The 25,063-nt window shown below is 37.9% G+C and overlaps 1 protein-coding gene across 3 annotated transcripts; it reads left to right on the top strand.

Moving 5' to 3' along the window:
* Positions 1-3,601: 3,601 nt before the first annotated feature.
* Positions 3,602-19,871, top strand: LOC105049106 (homeobox-DDT domain protein RLT1). 3 transcript variants are annotated; one of them, XM_073260871.1, is made up of 7 exons: positions 3,607-3,850; positions 11,334-11,429; positions 11,520-12,197; positions 14,498-14,568; positions 17,450-17,920; positions 18,178-18,266; positions 19,116-19,871. In XM_073260871.1, exons 1-7 carry the CDS (start codon positions 3,844-3,846, stop codon positions 19,183-19,185), a joined length of 1,482 nt encoding a protein of 493 aa, XP_073116972.1. In that variant the 5' UTR covers positions 3,607-3,843; the 3' UTR covers positions 19,186-19,871. The 3 variants fall into 3 exon arrangements, with proteins under 3 accessions (XP_073116973.1, XP_073116972.1, XP_010926967.1); XM_010928665.4 differs by having other exon boundaries at positions 3,611-3,850; positions 11,520-12,176; XM_073260872.1 differs by lacking the exon at positions 17,450-17,920 and having other exon boundaries at positions 3,602-3,850.
* Positions 19,872-25,063: the final 5,192 nt, after the last annotated feature.

Below are 25,063 nucleotides of genomic sequence, written 5' to 3'. Positions count from 1 at the left end.
TCCTAGCCTTATTTCTCTGTACATGAAAAAGAAAACAAAAAGAATATGAGCTACACCAGCTCAGTAAGTAGACTTCCGCTTCCTTATCGGATCAAGCATAAGTTTTCTATGATAATGCATCATTTAGCAAATAACAATTATTGTAAAAATAAATATTTCATAGAGCATGTAATAAAACAAGTTATAAGCTCATCATGCATGCATAAATCATGTATATTTCACAATCATGAATCATAAATCATTTTCATCATGGATTCATGTCATGTTTCAAAACATTGCTCACAGATATTCGTGCTAAGGTCACTATTATACCTGTGAGAGGGTCATATTTCTTAATCGACAGAGTTCTTAATTCATGTACCAACTTTATACCCACTGGTAGGGTCATGTTTCATGTGGATGCTAGCTCCGGATGTCGATCTTCCCGAAGGAATTCATTCATAGCCATCTGAGAGCCTTTGAAATCATTATATCTTTTTCTTAAAACATACATATACATAGATGAAAAAAACAATAAAATTCATGCTTCATAATCATGCTATTTTCATAAGACATATTCATGAAATCAATGCTTATAATAAAACATGCTTTTTCATATCACATATGTCGATCCTTATTTTATGAAAAATTATGATTTTATCAATAGCAATTCTTTACATAAAAATATGATCATTTAAAAATAAATAAGGAGCATAAGATCTACTTACCTCATTCATCTTAGATCTTCAGACTTCATTAAAAGAATCAGCTAATCCTATTTAAAATATCAAATCATCATCAATTTCTATTCTATAAATATAATAAAATTAAATTATAAGGAAAGAAGACTGTTGTCCGGATGTGTCGGACCATCCAGATACCAGGGCAATTCAGAGTCTCTGATTTGAGGGTCAGATTTAAGTGACTTGATCAAGAAATCGTGAAGCACAGATCGAATTAAGGTCAAGATCAATCAATAGGGTTCTTTAATAATGGGTTTGAAAAATACTTGATATGGCCAAATGAGGTCGACATACAGCACGGATATCAAAGCAACTTTGGATCATCTTATTAGAGTCAATATGAGCCTCTAAAAGATGAAGACATGACTCGATACAGGATTCATAGACCTTCTTAGAGAGAGAAAGTTCATCATGAGAGAGAAAATAGAGAGAGAAAGTGGAGAGAGAATCTTCGTATCTTTCAAAAGTGACAATCATGATCGAGATCATTAGAGGTTATATCAGGATGACTTAATATGAATTAACCATGATTGATGTTATCAATTTTGAATAAGGATTGGATCGGGATCCAATCTACTGCATGAATTTCGGAGCAGTCTCAGATCATCATATTTTCATCTCAAGTTTATCCTAGGGACTGTGATGCAATTAGAGAGAGAGAATGATCCTAGAGAGATAAAATTTATAAAAAAAGATAAAAGGGTCTAGAGAGAGAAAATAGGAAGAAAATCTAGAGAGAGAAAATGGAGAGAGAATGTAGAGAGAGGAAGTCCAATTCTAAAGAGAGAAAGACTTAAGAGAGAGAGATGAGAGAAACTTTCTCTCACATATATTTTATTATTATTATTATTATTATTATTATTATTATTATTTTTTTTTTCTTTTTCTTTTTCTTTTTTCTTTTCTTTTTCTTTTTCCTTCTTCCCGCGGTCTTCTTGGGCCGAAACAGGGGAAGACCGTGAGGTCCCCCCCCTCGGTGGCTTGGGCTCCGATGGGGTGGCGGCTTGGCTGGAGGTCTGGCAACGATGGTCGACCATGCGAAGTCGGTCGGCGACGGGGTTCGGCCGGCAAGCTTTTCTTCCTCTTTTTTTTTTCAAAAAAACAGAGGATCCGTCCCCTTCTTCATGATTTCCGACCATGGGTCGGTCGCCGGCAGCCAAACACTCAAGGAAAGAGAGGGAGATGGATGGGGGTCCGATCTCGGGGATGAGACGTCGAAATCGACGGTGTCAGTGGCCGAAAAAGAGAGAAACGTGGTCGATCGAACAGGACTTTCCTTTTCTGACGAAATCTGGCGACTCCTGTCGCCGACAGTCATGCCCACCGACACGAAAAAGAAGGGAGAGAAGGGAGGAAGAGGAGGAAGGACTTACCACAGCCTCCGATGATCCCCACTGGCGTGAAATCGCGGCGAGCACGAGTCGAGGGACCGCGGTTTCAATCGGGAAAATCGAAGAAGAACTCCGACGATCGTCAGTGATTATTGTGTCCTCTCTTAGAGGAGAGGAGGGAGATTCTTATAGGGCTCATCCTAGGATCTTTTAATGGCCCTAGGACTCTGATTCTTGATCGGAATCGGAGAAGGGGAAGACTCCGATAGAGAGTCTTCTTCCTTATTTTTTTTTTCTGGGTGGGCTTTGTAGCTTTAGGCCCAGTGGGCCGGATTATCACAACATGAACTTTCTTATATTGCATGTCTTATTATAAATTCATGATCACTTTTAATAATCTAAAATCATAGCTCAACAAGACTCATCTTTCTCTCATCATCAAATAATAAATAATTAATACAATAGTTGCAATAAATGATTAGGCGCTTGATACTTATAACCTTTTATTGCTGTAAGTTTCATTCATTTGCTTTAAAATTTATTTGGTGAAAAATTTTTTCAAATCAAAATATCTCTTTGAGGCAACTGATGCTTGGATTTATGATACCTGGATATATGATATTTGAGAAAGTAATTTTTATATATTTGATTGACTATAAAAAATAGTATATTATAAAGTAATTTATGTTTGATTGAATATCTATTTTGTTAAAAAAAATATGCAAAATATTTGTTATGCCCTTGATAATGAGAAAAACTTTTATCCTATTTTATCTAAAAATTTAAGGATATATTTGCAAAAAAAAAGTTATCGCAATTCCGAACCAGTAGCGGTTGGCATATTCCATATGATTTTTTTTTTATAAAATATAAAAATTTTATTCTTTCATACAGTAGATCAAATCAAAAATTTTGTATGCATATAAATATAAAAGAATAGCCACCATAATAAAAATCAGATTAAAAAAATTATATATAAATAATAAGATGAATTTATTTTAAATTTTTAGAATCACTTCATATTTTCAACTACCTATATAAATAGGTTTTAATTATAAAAATATAATAATATCATAATTTGAAGAGATGTTCTTTTCAGATGGCATAACAAAACTTATTTAAAAAATTAAATTGACATACTTTAATACTCTCTCACAGAATATATATATATATATATATATATATATATATATATATATATATATATATATATATTACTATTTTGCCCCATCCACCTTCTCCACTGTTATTAAAAAGATCAATTAAATATTCTAAAATATATATATATATATACCTTCCATATTTGCTATTTTGCTCCATCCCCTTCACCCCGACACCTTCCACCTTTCCCACTGTTATTAAAGAGGCCAATTAAATATTCCCACAAACAGGCAAGTATGGCAATATCAGCTCCCTAGTCCATACAAATAATAGTATAAAAAATATATGGGATTAATTAGAATAAAAAATTATAAAACCAGTACATCGTACCAAAAAAACTAAAAAATAGTAAAAGAAGAAAGCATCTCTGCAAAACGGCAAAGGAGCCCCCCTCCGTTCCCCATCTCAAATTACAAAGCGCCAGAAACTTAAAAATAATAAACAAAACACGCCAACAACGCATTCACGCCTCTTTCCATTCCCCTTCTCTTTTATTTTTTTCCTCTCCCTCTCTCTATCTCTCGTCCTCGTCAACAGATGGCGTTGCTTTCTCGAGAAGTATAGATTGCCTTCGGGACGAGAGAAAGAATTCCTCGAAGCCCTTCTCCTCTCCCCTTCATCCTTCCGCCATGGAAGGTAAGCGAAGCCCTCTGCCCACCCACCCCAAGATCGATTCTTTTCTGAAAATTTTCTCTTGTTTCGATTTAGACGTATTTCGCCGAGATGTTTCGATTCGTTGTTGGTAAAGCAACTCCTTTTTCTTCGATTAATCTGGATTGATTGTTCAATTTATGTGCAAGTTTGGATTTTGATGGCGATTGGGGTTTGTTTTGAAATGTGATTATTTTAGTGATGTTGCAATTGAATGTTCTTCTTTTATTTTTCTGTTTTGATAAAATTGCTTCTCATTGCAAGACATGAGCTGTTTGACATTAGTTTTGGATTGTTGTATGGCAAATTGGCAATACAGCATGCCTTGTTTCTCGGAGAGGAAAGAAATACCGAATGCATTGTGAAGATGTTGATCCTAAATGAAGGTTGTCATTATGGCTGGCTAGCATATTGGCTGATAATACGTTATGTAATGCTACTAAGATAAAAATGGATGCTTGAATGGTTCTGAATTGATTTGGAATGAATGAAGTCACTGTCGGGATTCGAAGTCTCGTGATTGGGGGTGGTACTTTTATGAATATATGTTGTTTCAAGTAAAGAAGTATTGACGATCTTTTGGACTCATGAGATCACTACATATATAATTGATCACTATGGATAATTGTTACTTGTGCTTGAGAGTCTAGAAGAAGATGTTCAAGCCTTAATATATATTTAGGGGCATGATATAAGATGCAACAGGCAGAGCTCAATATTGGTATTGTTTTATTAGCATGTTTCCATATTCATATAATGGATTTATTTTCTTCATCTTTTTCACCATCTTCAATTATCAGCCAATAAGTGGCCATTCTTTTATTGTAAAATTGTGAATCATACTCTTCTCATTTTCAAGAGTTGACAAAGAAGCAAATTTATCTAGAAGCTATATCACATTTGTCTCTTTATTTGATTCCTTTGTTATAAAATCTTATAACGACTTTGATGACAAAGAAGTTAAAAGGTACAATGCAAGTTTATGGTCCATAATGTATATCTCAACTGGCCATTTCAATATATTACTAGAATCTCGCACATATGATGCTCATGAGAGTTTGTATGGATAGTTGTGATCCTCCAAAAAGATCCATTCTTTTTTCATCAAGTCTTCTCCTAGTTTGGGATGTTACACTTTTTTTTTCTCTCCCTTAAACTCGATCAATCTTCAGAGTTCTTATGTTTCCATACGTATATGTACTTATATAAACTTATAGTGATTGTACGAACTCTGGCCTTGGTTCCCCTTCCCACTGTGAAAAAACAAAGCTAGGAAGAATATTTGGTTAGATGATTGCTTTGTGCTTAATCTAAGGCTTGAGGCACATAGAATAATGCCTGATTGATGAGTAGATTCACATTGTGTTGCAGGGGACGCACTAGAAATTAGTTGGTGTGTGCTCACAAGGCAATCACTTGAGATTTTGCAACTAAGAGAGGAATACAAAGCGTGCTTTATTATGAGAGAAGTGGACTTAAATATTGGTATAACCTATATTATTTAAGTTCTCAATCTACTCATTTGCGAGCAGTTTTAGATAATTAATGGGTTATCATTGTACTGCAGGGAAACCTTAAAAATTAGTTGGGGTGTTTTCACAAGGCAATAACTTGAGATTTTGCAACTAAGACGAGAATGCTAAGAGCGCTTTGTTGTGCAAGATCCGATACCACACGGTGCAGCAGGAAGAAAGAAGAAACAAAACAAGAAACACAATACACATATGTGGATCGGCTTCAAGCCTACCTCCACGGGGCGTGCAAGCTTCACTATGAGAGAATAAAACACAATCAATACAAGAGAAACCATTCAATCCTTGTACAAGAATCTCTCAACAAGAAGTTTCAAAATCCTCATGAAAGCTTTCTGAAATCTCTCTTGAAATCTTTCTGTACCTCCAAAACGTCACCAGCTATCCAACACAACAAATAGCTCGTCAATTGGAACTATATAGGCTCCAGAATCTCAAAAACATTGTTATACTAGGAATACTGAGTCCCAATCAACTCTAGAACTATCCGTGACCGTCCAATCATGATTGGCTCGCACTAGAGCCGTTTGATCGCGCACTACAGCCTCAGATCAAGCCTGATCACGCTCGGAGTCATCCTTAGCCGTCCGATCGCGAACGGCTCGCTCCAGAGCTGTAAAATCATGCAAAAACGCCCGTGGACCGCACGTGGACCATGTGATCTGTCCATGGGGCCTTCATGGACCACCCAGCACTCTGCGGTCCATAGTGGATTGCATAGGGCGCTGGGCCTGGGCGCTTGTGCGTGCCGGGTCTGCCCGTGCGCGCGCTCGTATTGGGCCCGCTCGTATGTTGGGCTGCACGCACCTGCACACACGCGTTCGTCAGGCCCGACTGCATCACTGTCGGCCTCCACCACCTCGTGCGTCGTGCCACCTGCTTCGAGCTTCTTTCGTGCATATCTTCATCATCTGGACTCCGTTTGGGCTGTTCTTGGGCTCGTTGAATTCTGTTTGTCATCCTGTACCTCGCTGTAGACTCAGTGTGGATCAAATCTTGAGGCATATTTTATAACAATCTTCATCTAGATTCGATATTTGGCCTTCACCTATCTCTGAGAGCCTGTGATCCGTCTCACCCTCACGTCCTGGGGCATGCTTGCTGTTTCATGGATGGACAAATATGAAAATCAAGTTAGGTCGCTCGATCTCATTTCCATCATGGGCTGTATCCACTCTGATCAAAGACCTGCTCGGAGAAGTCTCCTACGGCAATAGGAACTTCACTCTGCGACGTCGTCTCTTGTCCTCCCGAGTTTCCCGTCTAGTGCCCGATCCACCTCTACCTGGAGCTCCATTTCGCTCTGGACTCCTCCTGGCTCCTGAAGCTCCATCTCGTACTGGACTTTCCGTCAAATAGTAATATCTTTCCGTCCTCTTCTTTTCCTCCAGAATAATCCTATCGCCGTGTAACACCTTCAGGATTTCTCTACCAGCTACCGTCCTGTAGCCTCTCGAATCTAATCTGCTCAGTGCGATAAGATTTTGTCTGAAATCAAGTATGTATCAGACCTCTCACAATCTCCTTTCTGCATCATCATGTGTCCTCCAGCTGACCATCTCGATGCCTCTAATTGTACAGTTCGATCCATCCGACAGATAAACAGTGCTCTCACTGCTCTCTAGGGAGTCAAACTGTTCCTCTTTGCAACATACATGATTGGTGCATGCAGAATCTAAAATCCACTGCTGGAAAGAAGTAGATATCTCGTCAAATATCTTCAGGACATCATCTTCTGACTCGCTACTGGCCGTCACTGTAGTAGCTCTCATCTGATCCCTGAGTTGAGGGTAATCTCTGGCTAGATATCCTAACTCGTTACATCGGTAACATCGGGTCTTGCTCAAGTCTCTCATCTTGGACTTGGACCGCTCTCGTCGTGATCTCTTGTCGTTTTGTCTACCGTCCCTGCTCCTCCAGAAACCACCAAAACTTAGCTGCTATCTGAGCTTGAAGCTGGGTTCTCCCTCCTGAGAACCTTGTTTTGAAGAATCGCCACGATGACCTCGTCTATCTTGATGGTGCTTTTTTCTATAAGAAGAGCAGTCACTAAAGACTCATACGAAGGGAGAAGTGATGCTAGCAAGACCAGCGTTCTGATCTTCTCAACTTTCTCGTCATACGCTGAAGAGGTCGGTGAGGATCTTTTGGAAGTGACTGAGATGCTCCTGCACACTCTATCTCTCAGTCATTCGCAGCTGGTAGAACTGCCTCCAGAGGAAGAGGGTGTTGGTGAGAGCCTTCGCCATAGACAACTCCTAGAGCTTCAACTACAGCATCGTCAGAGAAGTCTCGTCAAGCAAATGGATTACCACTTCATCCATTAGATACAAACGGATCGTACTCACCGCTTGCATCTGGAGCCGTCTCCAATCCTGTACCTCCATGGTAGTCGGCTTCTCCTCGCACAAGAGAGCATTAATCAACCTTTGTTGGATGAGCACGTCCTTCACCCTCGCCTGCCACAAGGAGAAATTGTTCTTTCCATCAAATCTGTTGATCTTCACCTTGATTGTACTTGTTTTCTCCATCTTTTATCTCAATCACCACCACCGCAATCTATGCTCTGGTACCACCTTGCTCTGATACCAATTGTTGTGCAGGATTCGATATCACACGGTGCAGTGGGAAGAAAGAAGAAACAAAACAAGAAATACAATACAAATACGTGGATCGACCTCAAGCCTATCTCCACAGGACGTGCAAGTTTCACTGTGAGAGAATAAAACACAATCAAGACAAGAGAAACTCACCACTCAATCTTTGTATAAGAGTTTCTCAACAAAAAGCTCCAAAATCTTCATAAAAGCTCTCTAAAACTTCTCTTGAAGCCTTTCTGTACCTTCAGGATGTCACCAGCTATCCAACGCAATAAACAGCTCGTCAATCGGAGCTATATAGGCTCTAAAATCTCAAAAATACTGTTACATTAGAAATATTGAATCTCAATCAACCCTAGAACCATCCACGGCTGTCCGATCGTGATCGGCTCACACCAGAGCCGTCCGATTGCACACTACAGCCTCAAATCAAGCTTGATCATGCTCGGAGTCATCCTCAGCTGTCCGATCGCGAACGGCTCGCTCCAGAGCCGTCGGATCGCATAAAAATGTTTGTGGACCACGTGTGGACTGCATGATCAATCCATACGGACTCCATGGACCGCCCAGCACTCTATGGTCCACGATGGACTGTGCAGGGCGTTGGACCTGGACGCCCGCGCGCATGCCTTTGTTGGGCCCGCCCGCGCGCTGGGCTGCGCGTGCAGTCTTCGCCGGGCCCGGTTGAGCCGCCGCCGGCCTCCGCCATCTCGTGTGCTGTGCCACCTGCTTCGAGCTTTTTTCGTGCGTATTTTCGCCGTCTGGACTCCGTTTGGACCATTCTTAGGCTCGTAGGACTCCGTTCGTCGTTCTGGACCTCATTGTGGGTTCAGTATGGATCGAATTTTGAGGCGTATTTTCTAACACGCTTTACTATGGGTGATGGAAATGGATTTAGATTTTGGTATAATCTATGATATTTAAGTTCTAGATCTACTTATGGTAAGAAGATTTAGATAATTAATTGGTCATTATTTTGTTTGTGGATTGATCATGGGTTGGATAACTAAAGAACAACATAAGATAGTATGTTTCCATTAAGGACACTAAGGCTTTCTTACTCATATGATTGCGGCCTTTGGCATTATGAATAGAAATCTATAATTATGTTGAATCTCATGTATTTCTTTGCTTGCAACTAAGATTGAATGATGATGATTGCTAAAGAGGACTTTGGCTTCACCTTAGTAAGTTGAGCAGCATGATGAAAGAACAAGGTATCAAGGCTCCATGTGAAGTTGCTTATAAGCATGACTTGTTTCAATGTCTGCCTATGATTGACTTAAGGGAATATTAGGTTGCTTGCATCTGAGCCTTGGTTGCTGCATTCATCCTAGTTGCAAGTGGACAAATGCTGGTATTTGGTTGCATGCAACTACGCCAGATATAGGCAATTGTCTGGAGGCCCTTTTGCTGCATCTAGAAGTGTAGCCAAAAATGGTTGATTCCTTGAATGTAGGCTCTAGGTGCAGCCTTAAAGGCTATAATCGTTTCCCATTCTCTCCAATAATCATAAGATAATAATTTTATGATATGACTACAGCAATAAAATATTAGCATAGTATGATCATAATTCATATTAAAATAATGTTTAGATATTAAGATAATAATTCATATCAAAATATTATAGTAATGTATTACAATATAATAATATAATATAATTATGATGTGAAGATTTAACAATTCAGGACCTCATCTAAAAATACTAGTTAGAATATAATATTTGGATCCTTAGGCCCTGTATTAGTATCCAATATCTACCCAATGCATAGCCGATGTAGGATGAGGCACACCCTATATGAGTCTTCATGTACTCCCTCTATTTAAGCAAGTATCACAAAACCAATCACAAACACTATGATTAGCTTATGTCAACCCACATAGGTCTATGCTGCAATGCCCCTTAAATCTATATGGGCTGTGGACCAGGTCTGCTATGATACTATTTATAATGATCGAGAATCTCACGCAAAAATACTAGCCAGAAAGTATTATTTTGGTTCTTTGGTCCCAAATAAGTATCCAAGATCTATCCAATGCATGGTTAATGTAGGACTAAATGCATGCTTGGACAAATCCTCCAAGGAGATATGCAAATATAATAATTTATATTACAATAGTATGGTAATAATTATTATAATATATCATATCAGCACTATTCATTAATTATTAAAGCTAGACAAAAGAATTATACCGTATTATATTATGTGTATGATTATTATATTATACTATAATATAGGATAATATAGTACCATATTACATTATATTGCCTTTTATTATAATATTATATTATGTTATGTTATATTATATTATATATTTTGTTATAATATTTAATTACAATGACTTATATTGTATTGTAACATGTAAGAAAATATTACATTATGCTAATTAGATCATATAAAATAATTTATGGTTTTATGTTATGTTATATTTTATCTTATAGTGTAATATAACATTATCTTATAATATGATATTACGAGATAATATTGTATTATATAATAATAAAATAACATTATGATTATATAATATTATAATAATTATATAAACATGATAAGATGATACTAATATCATAATATCAACGGAGGTAATCTTATCATGTCAACTGTAGGGTGATTAAACTTGAACTCTCTAGATCAAGCAACCAAATATAGAAATTGCAGATGGGATTTGCAGGTGCAAGCAAAACAACACTTTAAACTGCCATTGCGTATTGCCCTATACCGAGCAGACCATATCATACCAATACTAAACTGAGATTTGGTATGGGGAGGGGGGAGGGGGGGTGCATTTTGAGTCTCAACACTAGGTGTACTAACACTATAACAGTATGATACAAGTATGGGTTCTGGTTCCGAGATGGGAAATGTTGATCTAACTATGATTAACACATTTCTTTGTTAAGTTTAGCTTGTTATCTTTTCTTTTTTGCCTTGTAAGTTTTTGACATGGAGTACCACATACTATTCTTCTTCTTACATATGTAAAGTAACAAAAAGGTTGAAAAATCACTAATAATTGCTATTGTGCTTGCGTCTCCCTTTCAAAAAGCCAATTCCATGTAATGCTTGTATATATATGCTCATGTATACATGTACACAAAGTTTAAATAGAGAAAGAGAATTTTCACCAATTGTTAAAACTCTTTTTGAGATAATGTATAATATGATGATTTTTTTTTTGTTGCATTTACCACTCATTTCTTTGTTTCTTAGGTGCATAATCTGCTCATCTTTTATGTCTATCTGACCAGTCACAGCATTGTGTTTCAAATTACAATCGCAATTTGTCTTTGGGGTATTACATAATAACTCATTGGTTATCTATCAAATTTCTCAGGGTCGTATTACAAAGAGAAGACAGTCTCTCCTGAGAAAACCAAGAGAAAGATGAAGACTCAAGCACAGGTTGAGGCATTAGAGAAATTCTATAATGGTATCGTTTCTGCTCCTCTAATATGTAAAGATGCCATTTTTTGTTTTGTCAGAAAATAAATCATTAAGAATGAATATTTACATTTCTCAGAGCACAAATACCCTAGTGAACCAATGAAGTTGCAGTTTGCAAAGCAAATAGGGTTGTCAGAGAAGCAGGTGTCTGGATGGTTCTGCCACAGAAGATTGAAAGACAAGAAACTAATGCAAGGTGAAGTTTATGCAAATGGAAAATATAACGGTCTGGTGCATGATCGCACTAGTGGACTTAGACAGGAATCATGTAGCAGCACTAAACAAGGGGATAGGTATTTTGATCTGAAAGAAGTAGAAAGCAAAAGGTCTTATGGCCAGAGTTCTTCATCTGCTGTTCTTGCTCTTGAGCAGAGGGCTCGGCAGTTCACTGTTGGATGTCATGCTAGTGCAGATGATAGATCTTCAGGAAGTAGCTCAGCATCACAAGGAAGGTTGCTGCAACAGGTTGAGGATCCTTCTTCTTTGGTGTCCTCGGGGTATCCATACCAAGGTGACAATTACATGTTGATGAACACCATGGGTGTAAAGAGCAGAGGACTTATGATGCATTCCAGATACTCATATTTTCAGGTTGAGAATGAGCATCCAGCTATCTCTTCTGTTAAGCGGAAATTAGGAAGACATTACTGTGAAGATGGTCCACCTCTTGGTGTCAATTTTGACCCACTTCCACCTGGTGCATTCGATTCACCAATTCGAGATTCAAATTTTGGTAATGCATGGATCCGTTTTGGTAATTAAAGTTTTATTTTGTTGGTGTTCCTTTGCTTATATTTGTAAGCTTATATTTGGCTCTGTATTCAGTTTATCATGGTTATGGTCAACGTCATCATCACAATCATGCTACAGATATTGTAATCAGTTTTTTTGATCCATATTTCATGTTTCATAGTCAAGATGCTGAGAATTAAGCTACTTGAGTTTTCCATTATTTATACAGGAGTTGCATTCTACACATACCACGCGAAGGGCTAGTTCATGGTCAAAGGTGTTCATGCATCTTTACATTTTTTACATTATATTATAAGTTTGTTTATGATGGATAAAATAATAAATACAACCTCAGAAATTGCTGTAATAATTAACTGTCATTCACAGTTGGTCTTCTTTCACTATTGGCTGATTCTGGTGTTACATGTGCAGCTTATAATGTATAGGATCATCAAAATTGATAACTTCTAATTTTAACTTTTGCAATTCTGATACAGTGAAAAGATACGTCCTCCACATTTAGTTGCCATTCTTTGACCCTAGTATTGCTTTCCTTTGTTTTAAGGTGCAGCTAACTTGATTTATTCATCTTAGATGTGATCAGTAAGTCTCTAATGGTGTTGTACTTGTACACTTTTTTTTTTTTTTTGCAAAGAAAATGTCGAAGTCATTTCTTAGTATTGTAATATCTAATGGTAGAATCTTTTCTGTTGTATTTTTAGCTTTGAGCCTATTTTGCGAGTCTCTTAATGTTAATGAGAATATTGCCATGGTTGTTGCTGTACGTGGGGCATGAAATCCTCAAATAGAATCGGCCGCTTTCCTTGATACTTTTCTTGCATATAGAAAGTCAAGGTTTTACATTCCATGGAACGGACGAGTCTCAGTATTTCCGTAGAATAGGATGCACCGCTGTCCCGTCCCATCCCGACCAGCTGTCTGATCATGCATCCCAGTAGATATCCTCCTTCTCTCTCCCCCTTCTTCTTTCCTTTCTTTCTTTCTTTTCTTCCCTTCTTTCTTTTTCTTCTATCTTCTTTCTTTCCTTTCCTTTTTCTTTCTTTTTCTTATCTCATTCTTTCTTTCTTTCTCTCATTTCTCTTTATCTTTCTCTTTTCTTTCTTCCTTCGTTCCTTCCTTTCTTTTTCTTCTCCCTTCCTTTCATTTTTCATCTTCTTTCATTAGATTTTTTACCTATCGTCTTCTTTTCTTTCTTTCCTCTTTCTTCTCATCTTCCAACATTGATGGATTTCGGAGTCCCAATCTTGTTCTGATCCCATTTTCTTATAAGTATGGGATGGGATGGCCGGGACACCTCCTGTCTTGCCGGGACATAAGACCTTGCAGAAAGGCATTATATAGGTCTGCCATTTCAATTGTTTTCCATTTATTTCAAGATAATCCTGCTGCATGGTACCATTTAAGCTTATCGCCACTTGTGTGGGCCTTTTATGAGTAGAGAACATCACCATTGTAATCACTTGTCCCAATGCACAAAGGGAAGGATTTCTGAAAAGATTTTCTCAGCAGCTTCCCTTGATATTCTTGCCATCATATTTGTATAAATACTATGCTCTGTGACTACATGTTCTGGTTGTTTGTTCCCCTCTTATGCAAGAAAATACTGGTGAGGGCTATTCAGATTGATTTTACCATATGGTCCCTTATGGGGCTGCTTAATTGTCATTTGTACAGATGTTTCACCATGTGGTTTAAATACATCAAGATTTTATGAAAATGTCGGTCATTTGTCCTTGTTTGCTTTTAATGTCATAACATTATTTTCTTACCAAAAACAAAATGCCATACAATTTTCTAGTTGGGCTGCATGGAAAATTTGTTTATTATGTGAAACTGTGAGTGCATAATCAATTGATTAAGGAGAGCAACTTAGTTGATCTGCAAAGTGGAGATTAACTTGCCTGATGTTGGCTGAGGCTCACATTCAATATATCCAGCCTAAGTACCTCATAGTGCTAGCATAGGAGGTTCCTGCTTAATCCTATTCCTGTCATTTTGCTGGAGTACCTTAAAGTTTTTTCAATCTTGTTTTTCTATTCATCAGCCTGAAGGGAATGTATACAGTCGTATACTAGCTCTGACTGCTCTGTGCTTATGCTCTAAGAATGATGCCGATTGTATATGATCAGTTAGCCAAGTAGACTACGATGATTTATTGCAATGTCATGCTTTTAAATTATGTTAGTTGTATGTGGTCATTTTTCTTTTCTGCGTTGTCATTCTCTCATGTTAGGATGTAGCTTATTTTTAATTGGTTGTTTAATTTAGATTATCTTATTTCTTTTCCAATTTATTTGGCAGAACCATATTATGTGGGAGATTCTATGCTGCATGGTGCTAGTTGCATCCCTAGGATTACAAAGGAAACTAAGGTAGATTCTCCACTTCTCTAATTTTGCTCTATTATTTTGCTGCTGCATATAGAAAAAGGGATCCTCTACCAAATCAAAATTTGATCGTTCTTTTGTGATATTAACAAATGGTTACTTCTAAGACTTAACGTCATCCATGTGGTAAAGAAGGGGGTTACTGTAGTTTCATTTTGATATTTGTAGGCCAATAAGGTACTTATTTCCATTTTGCATAAATTTATTCTAAGCTATCCTATTAATTAGATTCCTTTTTTTAGGAGGCAACTTGGGAGAGCTTTAGTGTATCTAATGGGTGACTTTTTTTCAACAATGAAGGTCGTGTTAATCCTAGGAGTGGAATATGAGACATTTGTTATAAAAGACGATGATTAAGAGAAAAGAGCCTCTATTTCCTTGAGTGTATTATCATATTGGTGAAATATTTTCTGGCCTAGGAGCAAGCTTGTTTATCTAGATATGAGCACACATAGTAATGGTATATGTCTAAACAAGTGACAAATTTTTCTCAAATATAAGTTGACATAGAGCAGTTCTAAATAATTGTTTCTGCATCCAATCAGGATCTGAAATTTATTACACATGTGCTTTAACTACAGAAATCTGGATAAAAAACACAGATATATCATAGATCTATACAAAAATCCACTGCAGGGATAATTCCATGTTCCTGGAGTAACTCCTCAAGTTCAAAAGAAAGAGAAGTGGGTAGAAGAGGTAAAAGGTAAATTAAAAATGGCTAAAATCTTTCTTTTCTTATTTCACTAAATTCAGTACATTTTTTTAAAAGAAGAAAATTGTGTTGCTCCCCTTCATAGGATTTCAATGACTTTTAGTTCTCTCACAAGTGAATAGGACTCTAAATGTTCTTTATTTTTTCTATTTCTTTTTTTTTTAATTATTCAGGATGAGCTAATCCTCACCTTTCTTCCTGATACTAACCCTTCTCTCAAGGGTCGACTTCATCGGGAATCAAATCTCTGTCCCTTTGCCCACATGGCAAGGGGCGATACCATCCGACCAAGTGCACGGTGGTAATACAACTCTAAATTTTCTAAATCTTTTGAAGTAAAATAGTGTTCTTGTGCTTATTACTTAAAACAAAAAAATGGCATAAACCAAATAACTAATGAGATAGGCATGGTCTGGCTGGCCACCTAAGTGGATTTCCTAATAGGGCCAGCCACTTATTATATCTCATTCTATTTCTCTGAGTTTCTTCCCTATCCTCTTTCTTTTTTCCCTCTTTTGTTGTTACATATTTTCTTTGTTTCTCCTCCTTTTGGTTCTTCTTATCTTTTCTCTTATTCTTTACCTCTTCCTTCCAAGGTTGTCAAATTTCCATGTGGTCTTGGTGAAGCCTTAGCTGGTACAAGTGGCCAAGCAAGACCTGGATAACAAAGATCCTAAAAATTAATTGTTTCTACTAGACAGATCTTGAATAATTATCATTCGACATTTCATCATCTATTTGATGGCATACAATGATGAATTTGAAAAATCATCAAGAAACAGTTAATAGAGCATTTAGAGCACCATCCTCTAAAGGTATGCTTTTTCCTGTGATTGGATCCTATAGATGCTTTCATGCTTGCTCAACAATGATTGATATTGGTGTTTTGTGATGTAGTTACATATATACATATGCATATACACATATGTGTATACATATATACGTGTGTGTGTGTGTGTGTATTTGTATATATGTATATGTATGTATGTACACATATGCATCCCCATCCCAGTACCGTACCATTTTAGGAAGAAAAGAGTACCCCAGACGGGTGTGAGACACCCTGAATTGGGAGAATTCGGAAGTCCCAACTGTCCCAATTATGTCTTGACATGTGGGACGAACCAAGATGGTCAAGACAGACTGTGATGCAATTTTTATTTTTTCCTTTCCTTAATGTCTGTTAAAGATTGTTTGAGTCTCGATTGTAGCATGCTATCTGAGGAGCAAACTGAGATGGCCCAATACCAAGACTTAAACCCTTGGCTTGTGGGTATTTAAGACCTTAGAAATCATATCTAACTGTTTAGGTATTCATTTGGAATCCCCATCTTTGAATTGAACAATGAATGTAAAATCCTCTCACTTACGGATACTTGCGAAGCATTCTTAGAATATTAAACTTCAGATTTGTTATTCTCATGATCTCTAACTAATAAAATATCTTTGGTATTCCCACTACTACTATTTAGAAGCAAATAACCTCACACACAATGTCATATTTCTTTTATCAACTTGATCTCATATAGTCATGCCACCTGGATTCACCATCATACCCAATAAATCAATGCTTCTACCTATTAAACTGACCACATTTCTAGTGGTACCATGGGGTTCCCCTATCTGGAGTATGAGTTCATTTTCTGATCATATTTTATTTAAGATGCCTTCCTTATTAATCAGCATAACTAGGTGTCTTTGCCCTTCTAGAGCTTTCTGCTTTTATGGGGCACTCTAGGCAATGCTTCAGTTCATCATAGTTCAATTTAAGTTGCAGAGCATCTCTTAATGGAAGGCATTGCTCAAACATTATAGTTGCTGAGTGCGGTTCTGGGGCAGGTGCTAATAGTATTGTTGTTTTCCTTAAATAGGCTAATTTATTCTTATGTACTACATTTTTATTTACCAGAAGCTCAGTTAATTAGTTAAAAGCATAACAGCTGCTGCTATTCATCTGTTCTGATTCCTGGCCATTGGTTTGCCTTTTCCATATTTATTTGGAAATGCCTGAATTACGTTTTAGCCCATATTTGTGTGTATGTAGATGATCGATAATTTTCTGGAGGATCATATTGCTCTCAACTCACTAATCCTTCTTTCATTAGTGATGCGACCTATATAATTTTAATTTTCTATTTTCATTTTGTCTAGGTGTACAATAAATATAGGCATGAGGAACGTTCAAATGACTCATGTCTAGAAGCAACTGGCTTTAGAAAAAGAATGCAGCGATTTGTTGATCAAGATGGCTTGCTTGGCTGTCAACTAAACTCAAAGGCTTCACTGACCAAGCAGAGTGGTTCTGTTCCAAAGCAGACCTGTCTTGTAGAAAAAATTGAAGCTTTTTCAGGCAAATATTCTGACTATAACAGCCAGAGCAATGAAAGACGTGCTAAGTACAGAACTAAGGAGGGTGAAAACAGTGTTGGGCATCTCTTTCATATAAATGGTCAAAAAGCTTATACCAACACACCATTTCCTTATCCTCATAATCATTATAACTACAATTCTCAAGTGTCTCAGAGCGAAGAATTCAAGGAATCTAAGTTTTCAAAATCAGCATGTAAAAGCAACAATTTTCTTGATACTGAGGATGTAGTGATGCCCAGGAGACCACCGAAGGTATTCGTAACACCCATGTCAGCAGAAACTTAGGGTTTTGCAGTACTGACTGTCTGAATACAATTTTCTTTTTATCCTTTTTTCCTCGAAAAAATTCTCCCTAGAGCCTAACTTATTTATGCACAGAATTGTCCTAATCCCACTTAATCCAACATGCTTATGACTGGTTCTCTTTTTCTTTTTTTTTTAAACTCAGAGTCCTCTAATTACCATTTACTCATTTTAATTTCATAATGTTTCATATCATCTTCATGCAGTTGGGCAGGAAGGTGAGCAGCATGCAATTTCAACAGCAGGGTTATGTAACAAAATCTGAGAAATACTCACGGAAAAAACCAGTCCTAAGGTTTGTGTCACTAACATAGCTAACATTGCAGGATCATTTTTTTAATTTTTGCATATAGATTTAAAGGTGGGTTATGTTTCTTTTCTAGAAGAAAAATAACCTATACTAAATATCCATTTCTTGCACCTTCCTTTGCAACAATGTTCACATAGCTTAATTTTGTGGTTTTTTCTGAATTTATCATCTTTGGTATGCAATCCTATGCGATAAATGATACACATCAATATTTCTGATTGTGATATATCGTCGATCCAACATCTGAGATTCTTGCAAGGTATTATGCTGAGATAAGCATGGGTCTCCTAATTTGTTAGGAAAGGTGAGTGGGATTTCACAATTAAGGTAGCTTACTTAACAGTACTGCACTTGGCCGCAGAGAGCCAAATATGGGTGGACATGGTCCAAGGTTCAAGTTGGGCCACCAAGCTGGACTGTTTGGGGTTAGCCTCAGCTTCAGATTGGATTTTTTCAGCTGGGTGCTCTCCCAGTTGACATTTTGCATAGGAGCAACCCTACTCTCTCTCTCTTCTGGCAGGGTAGGGAGAGAGTGAGATGTGACATATGGTGGATGTGGAAGCTGCATGAGTGAGATAATTCAGAAAACAGAGTCTTGAATGTGAAATACTGAAAATCTTTCAGATACCTTGTAACTTGCACAAGTCGATAATCTCTATCTTCTTTAAAGAATTCTTTTAGAGAGACTTGCAAATATTCAAATGAATATGATGCTCTACCAATTATTCCAATGCATAGAAGGAGATTGCCGTGAACCTAAAAGTATTAGCAGCAGCTAATAATACCATGGAATTTTTGTGAGTATGCTGACATTATATTTTGCTTGTCTGATAGGAATAATGGAAACATGGCAACTACTTTAAGTGAGGATGAAACTGGTGGCACTGCTTCTTCCATAGAGTAAGAAGAGTGTCAGTTGAAATTGGATGCATGTTGCTGTGAAAGATTTCTCAAGCAAGAAGATGAAACTTGTGAGATGTAGAATCAAAGGAACAGCCATATTTCATGGCATTAGAAATGTGCTGCATGGATAGCCATGGTACCCCAGCAAGCTGCATCTAATTTTCAAGTGTTGGACATGGTTATGTTGCCCATTTCAAGAAAATTGTTGTACATAAATATAGTCCCATAACTCAGAAAAAAGCTGTTATGAGAGGAACGTTGAGCCAAAATTATGTGACTTGATCTATGCTCTCCTCCTCTGGTTCCATAACTTTTTCTATGCACAGCGAATGACTCTGGACTCGAACCTGGTGGAGGATCTATGTTGGCTTTTTGTTGTAAAAAGATTCCATAGTCCTTTGGGATACTCTATAATTTTGTATACTTCTCTGGTAGACGCTGGCAACTTTATCTTGTAACTAAAAAAAGGGGGTTAGAATTTGCATTTGTTAGTAGCATCTTGGATATGGAGTCTTTTCAGGTTGACTTGGAGGATGAAAATAGGCCTAGTAGTCTTGATTTCTGTAGTTGTGACTCATGCTACTTGGGTGCATCTTGTAAAAGGTCCTGTTTTTGGTTGGTGATGACAATGGAGATGATATGTATACTTTCTCAATGGGATTGGAAAATGCATGATTGGATGTGTAATTTGGAAATCACATACAAAGAAAAAGGAAAAAAAATCAAAACAACAGCTAGCCCACAAAAAAGTGGAAAAAAGAAAACAAAAAATAAAAGAAAACGGAAAAAAGAAACAAAAGAAAATGTTCTATGTTTAAGGTGGGAGAACGGTAATCCTAAACTAAACCACCTTGACATGTCAATCTAATTCAATATTAATGATCAAGAACAATGTAATGATCCAGGATCTCATTCAAAAAGGATAATTTGAAGGTTTGAGTTATTTAGTCTCGTGTAAATATCCAAAATCTATCTAATGCGTAGTCGATGTAAGATTAAATACATGTTTGTATGCATGCTTAGATGCTTTTTTGTTGAAGTCGTGGCATCTTCGTGAAGATAAGGATTCAATTCTACATTCAAATCTATTTAAATTTAATTATAAATATCATAAATTCAATTATAAACACCACAATAGTCTGTGATCAATTTAAGTGGATCCGTATTGCGGTATTTCCTAGTTCATATAAGCCACAAGCCAAGTCTGCTCTAATAGCATCATCAGTAATAATCTAGGATCGCATTTAAAAAGATCAGTTAGAAAGTATTATTTGGATTCTTTAGCCCTATATAAATATCTAAGATCTGTTTAATATAATTGATGTGGGACTAAACACATATTCGCACAAGTTTTGACATATTTCTTCCATTTAAGCCTTAGCGTCTTTGCCATCCTAAAAGTTCAAGTCTATTCAAATCCAATTACAATTATCAAAAAATTAATTATAAATATCACAATCAGCCTGTGGTCTACTTTTATGAGTCTGTACTGCAATGTCCTCTAGTTCATATGAGATATAGATCGATTTCACTTAGATACGATTTATAACAATCCAAGATTTCATCCAAAAAAATTGGTTTGAATGTATTATTTAGGTTTTTTATCCTTATATAAGTATTAAAGATCTATCCAATATATAGTCAATGTAGAATTAAACACATCACTGTACAAGTCCTTAAATACTTCTTCCATTTAAGCCTTGACATCCTTGTTAGGCTATGGGTCTAATGACTCGGGATTTCATTTAAAAGGTTGATCAGAAGATATTTATATAAGTATCCAAGATCTATCCAGTGTATAGCGAATGTCTGACTAAACACATGCCCGGACCTATCCAGGTTGGACTCGATGCAACAAGTTTACTTGACCCCTTGTTTCAATATCCTGGTCATGCCCACCAAAGTTTGGGATCTGATTTTTCAAATCCAACATGTGTTTCTACAAGTTTAAGCATTCCAAATTGTGTGCAATTCCAGCATCTATTTTGCAAATCTCTATCTAATCGAGACAAGAAGCAACAAGAGCTATCATTCTTTTAATTCTTTATATATATACACTTGGCTTATATGACCGTCTGGTTAAAATTTTGTGATCGTTAATGCTTCAAGCCCTAACATAGTAGGATTGGTAATAACTCAAGCATCTCGGGATCGGAAAACACAAGGTTAGGAATCACACAAGGAATTATCATCCATTTTGGTCTCTATTATTAGCGAGTTGCTGTAAATTTCTATATGATGGCTTCAGCCATTGTGCTGTAAACTTATTTTTTAGCACAGAAGAATGGAATGCATGATTGTTTTTGTAAATTAAGTTGGACCCCTTCACCTAAAACTTTTGGATATTCCTAGCCATGATTCATAAATTGTCTCTTGCGAAGTTTTGAAGTGAACTATTGGCAAATTGTTAAGCCAAGCAAGGGTGTCCTCTCTACAGAGGAAGGTCAGGGGTTTCAATCCCATCAATTTAGGATATGTTGGCATGCGATGGAAAAACTTGCAACATGATCACTATCCTTGAAAAAAAGATTGTAATAGAACAAGCTTTATGTGGAGGCTATTGGAGAACACGTGGCATCAATTCATTTGCCAAAGGAAACAAATACATGTTGTGGGAAATATGAGATAATATCCTACACAGAATTCATTATAGAATTTTTGGCTTGCAGTGTTTTATTTGGTAAAGAATGCTGGTGTTAAAAAGTAATGGTTACTGCATTTGCAGCTTTTATCCTAAGTATTTGTTTTTAGGAGTTGTTGATATTGAACTTGGCCAGGAGTTGTAGCTTGATGAGAGAACATCCCATCGCCATCGCCGTCACCATCACCATCACCATCATCATAATGATATTTGAAGATGAAGCTTCTTTAAGAATGCGACATCTCAGCCATGAGTTTCAATGCCTTTGCATGAAGTTGTGTTTCGCTTTTACATTGCAATCTAATCTACTGCTTTGTTTCTCAGCTGCCATTTTCTCATTCAAATTGCCAAAAAGAGGAATAAGTAGGCACAGGCCTTGTTTGTCATACAAATAACAGAGTAAACCTGAATACAATTCATTTACCTAATTTATTTCAGAAAAAAAATATATTTTTTTCGATAACAAAAAATAGGAGTTGCGGGGGGGTGTTCTGGTATAGCTACTTCCCCTAGGCATGACTATAGGGTCCAACTTCCATTGGAGAATATTCAATTCGAGGTCGAGTTTGGAGAATAGACGATCTTTTCCCCACCATATAGATGAACCCAATGGGTGAGCATATCACCCCGGCACCACCGCAGGCTAGTGAGCCAAATACCTCTTCCAAACCCTGCATCCAGGCCACCAAGATCAGATCTTTGGCACTAGAACAAATACAAGCTAGAGTGGATCGCAAAAAATTTCATTTAACTATTAATGTTGCAAGGAAAAAAAATCAGATGGTTGCAGCAGCTGTTGTTGGCTTCGTAAAATGTTACATATGTAGAAATTTTTGGATAATTTTACCCTTGGATCTAAATATTAGATATGCAGTAATATGAACAAGAATTTTGCTATGGTGCGCCAATAAATATTTTAATTTTTTTATTATTTATCTATTTTTAACAGTCGAATTAAGTATGATTATTCGGATTTCAATTAGTTGAAGTACCTATGTTGCGATAAATATTTTAAAAATTAAAATTATTTCATATCACAATTATATTGATTTTTTTTTTCAAAAAGTCGACCATTAAGATGGAGGAGCTATGGGTGGGGCGGTGGTGGCACGGAGAAGCCGTTGGTGCATGCTGAGCGGGAGGCCGTAGAAGTCGCTGGCGGGGGGGGGGGGGGGAGCACGGGCACATGAGGCAGGATTGAGGGAGGGGGGCAGGGTGGTGCGCGGCATGTGTAAAAGCTATAGGCATCTGGTGTTGGGCATAAAAGCCATGGGCATCTTGGAGAGGGGGGTGTGGCAGTGGTAGCTGTGGGCACATGCGAGGTAGGGTTGGGGGGAGGCACGATACCCACTGGCGCAATGTAGGGGAGGTGTGGGGCTTGGGGGGGTGGGGCAGTGTGTAGAAACCATCAGCGTCTTATGGTGGGAAGCGTAGACGCACGCAAGATAGGGGAGTGTGGTGGGAACTCCGAGCGAATGCAGGGCGGGGATGGGGGGAGGCCGACAGTGGAGGAGCCATAGGCACCGAAGGAGGGACGTGAGGGTGGAGGAGATACGGGTAGGTGGGGCAGGTGGGGCATGGAGGTGCCGCTAGTGGTGCCGAATGAGAAGATATGAAAAAGCCACAGGCAGAAAAAAAAATAATAATAATAATATATTTTTTTAAAAAAATAAAATATATAAAATAATAATATAGAATATCTTAAATATTTTTTATAATAAAATATTATAAAAAAATATCATAGCAAAATTTTATAAACAAATATATTTTGAAGATTTTAATATGTACAATATTAGATATCAACTATGCACGTGTTTACACATGCATATATACATACGTGCATGCATGCATGCTTACATTCATAAACGCAAGCATACATTCATAAACATACATACACACACATACACACGTGTGTGTTGTTTATATGTATATGCATATCAATATATGTATATGCATATGTATGTATGTATGTATATGTGCATACATAGAGGTGAGTAAATGTGTATTGCCCGTCTCATTTTTAAGCCAAGGAGCAAAATATATAGGATCTGTGTCGATATTTTTGCAAGACACTCAATAAGAAATCTACTAACCACAGTAAGAATAACTTGTTCGGGTGTGGAGGATTTATCAAACAGAATAAATACACCAGTGATTTGTAAGTGCATAATTATCTGGATTTAGAGTTGCCGTTTAAGTCCTTGTTTGCATGATTACTCAAAAAATTAATTTGCATGCATTTACTTTTCTTGGGAAATAGTTGAAGATTTTAAAATTATTTTTCATTGCATATCATTTGAGCCATGTTAGGATTTGACGCCTCGAGATTCAGCCCACATTGAGCCCATAGCGAGGTTCGTGGCGAAAAACGGAGTCCAACGAGACTAAGATCACCCGAAACGGAGCTCCGATGGAGGAGATACGAGCTTTTGAAGTTGGCACGATATTCGAGGCGGCGGAGGACCACCGGCGGGCGGCAGCGGCGCGGCCGCAGGCGGCGGCGCGCGGGACGCGCGACCCAGGCCCGCGGCCCAGGCGGGCGGGCGGTCCAAGTGGGTGCGAGGCCCAGCCTGGCGCGCGGCCCAGGCGCGCGCAGGCCCGCCCGCGGGAGCGGGCCGGTCTAGCCCAGCCGGCCCTGCTGGCCCTGTTGCCCTGATCCACCGTGGACCGGACGGTCCATGACTGGGCCTGTGGACCACGTGGGCGTTTCCCACGTGTTTCTCACGGTCCACGGCACTATTTCGTGGATCGGAGCGTGATTCGATGGCATGGGTGGCTCCCGGTCTTGATCCGACGGTCTGGGACGTGATTTGGGTTGATTAAGGAGTCCTAATCATGATCTAAGTCGTGATTAAGGTCTATAAAAGGTCCTGTGCGTGAAACAGAGAGGAGGTGGTTCGGATTTGCACCGTACGAAGCCCGTACGAACCCGAGAAGAGAGAGAGAGGCGAGAGTGCTGAGAGAGAAGGAGCAGGAGGCTCCTGGACAGCGGTCGCCAGGCACTTCAGGGGTTCAGGGGGGGTCTTCAAGAGAGAGAGAGCTTTTGTGAGGGGAACTTCTAGTGAGAGAGAATTGGGTGTACAAGGGTTGAGGGTGAGGTCTCCTCTTGTAAAATTTTTTTTTTCATAGTGAAGTTTGCATGCCCCGTGGAGGCGAGCCCTTTTGTAGCTGATCCACGTATTTTGATTGTTTTTTCTTTTGTTTTGTTTCTTCTTTCTTCCTGCTGCATCGCGTGGTA

Source organism: Elaeis guineensis, chromosome 7 (assembly GCF_000442705.2).
Source record: "Elaeis guineensis isolate ETL-2024a chromosome 7, EG11, whole genome shotgun sequence".
Classification (NCBI taxonomy): Eukaryota; Viridiplantae; Streptophyta; class Magnoliopsida; order Arecales; family Arecaceae; genus Elaeis; species Elaeis guineensis.
Note: the sequence above shows the minus strand (reverse complement) of the source record. Positions and strands in the feature narration are given on the sequence as shown.

Bases quoted from the DNA above. Each gene is read 5' to 3' on its own strand.
- LOC105049106 (XM_073260871.1), top strand. The intron at 12,198-14,497 runs GTAATTAAAGTT...TTTATTTGGCAG, and splicing joins TAATGCATGGATCCGTTTTG to AACCATATTATGTGGGAGAT. The intron at 17,921-18,177 runs GTATTCGTAACA...ATCTTCATGCAG, and splicing joins TGCCCAGGAGACCACCGAAG to TTGGGCAGGAAGGTGAGCAG.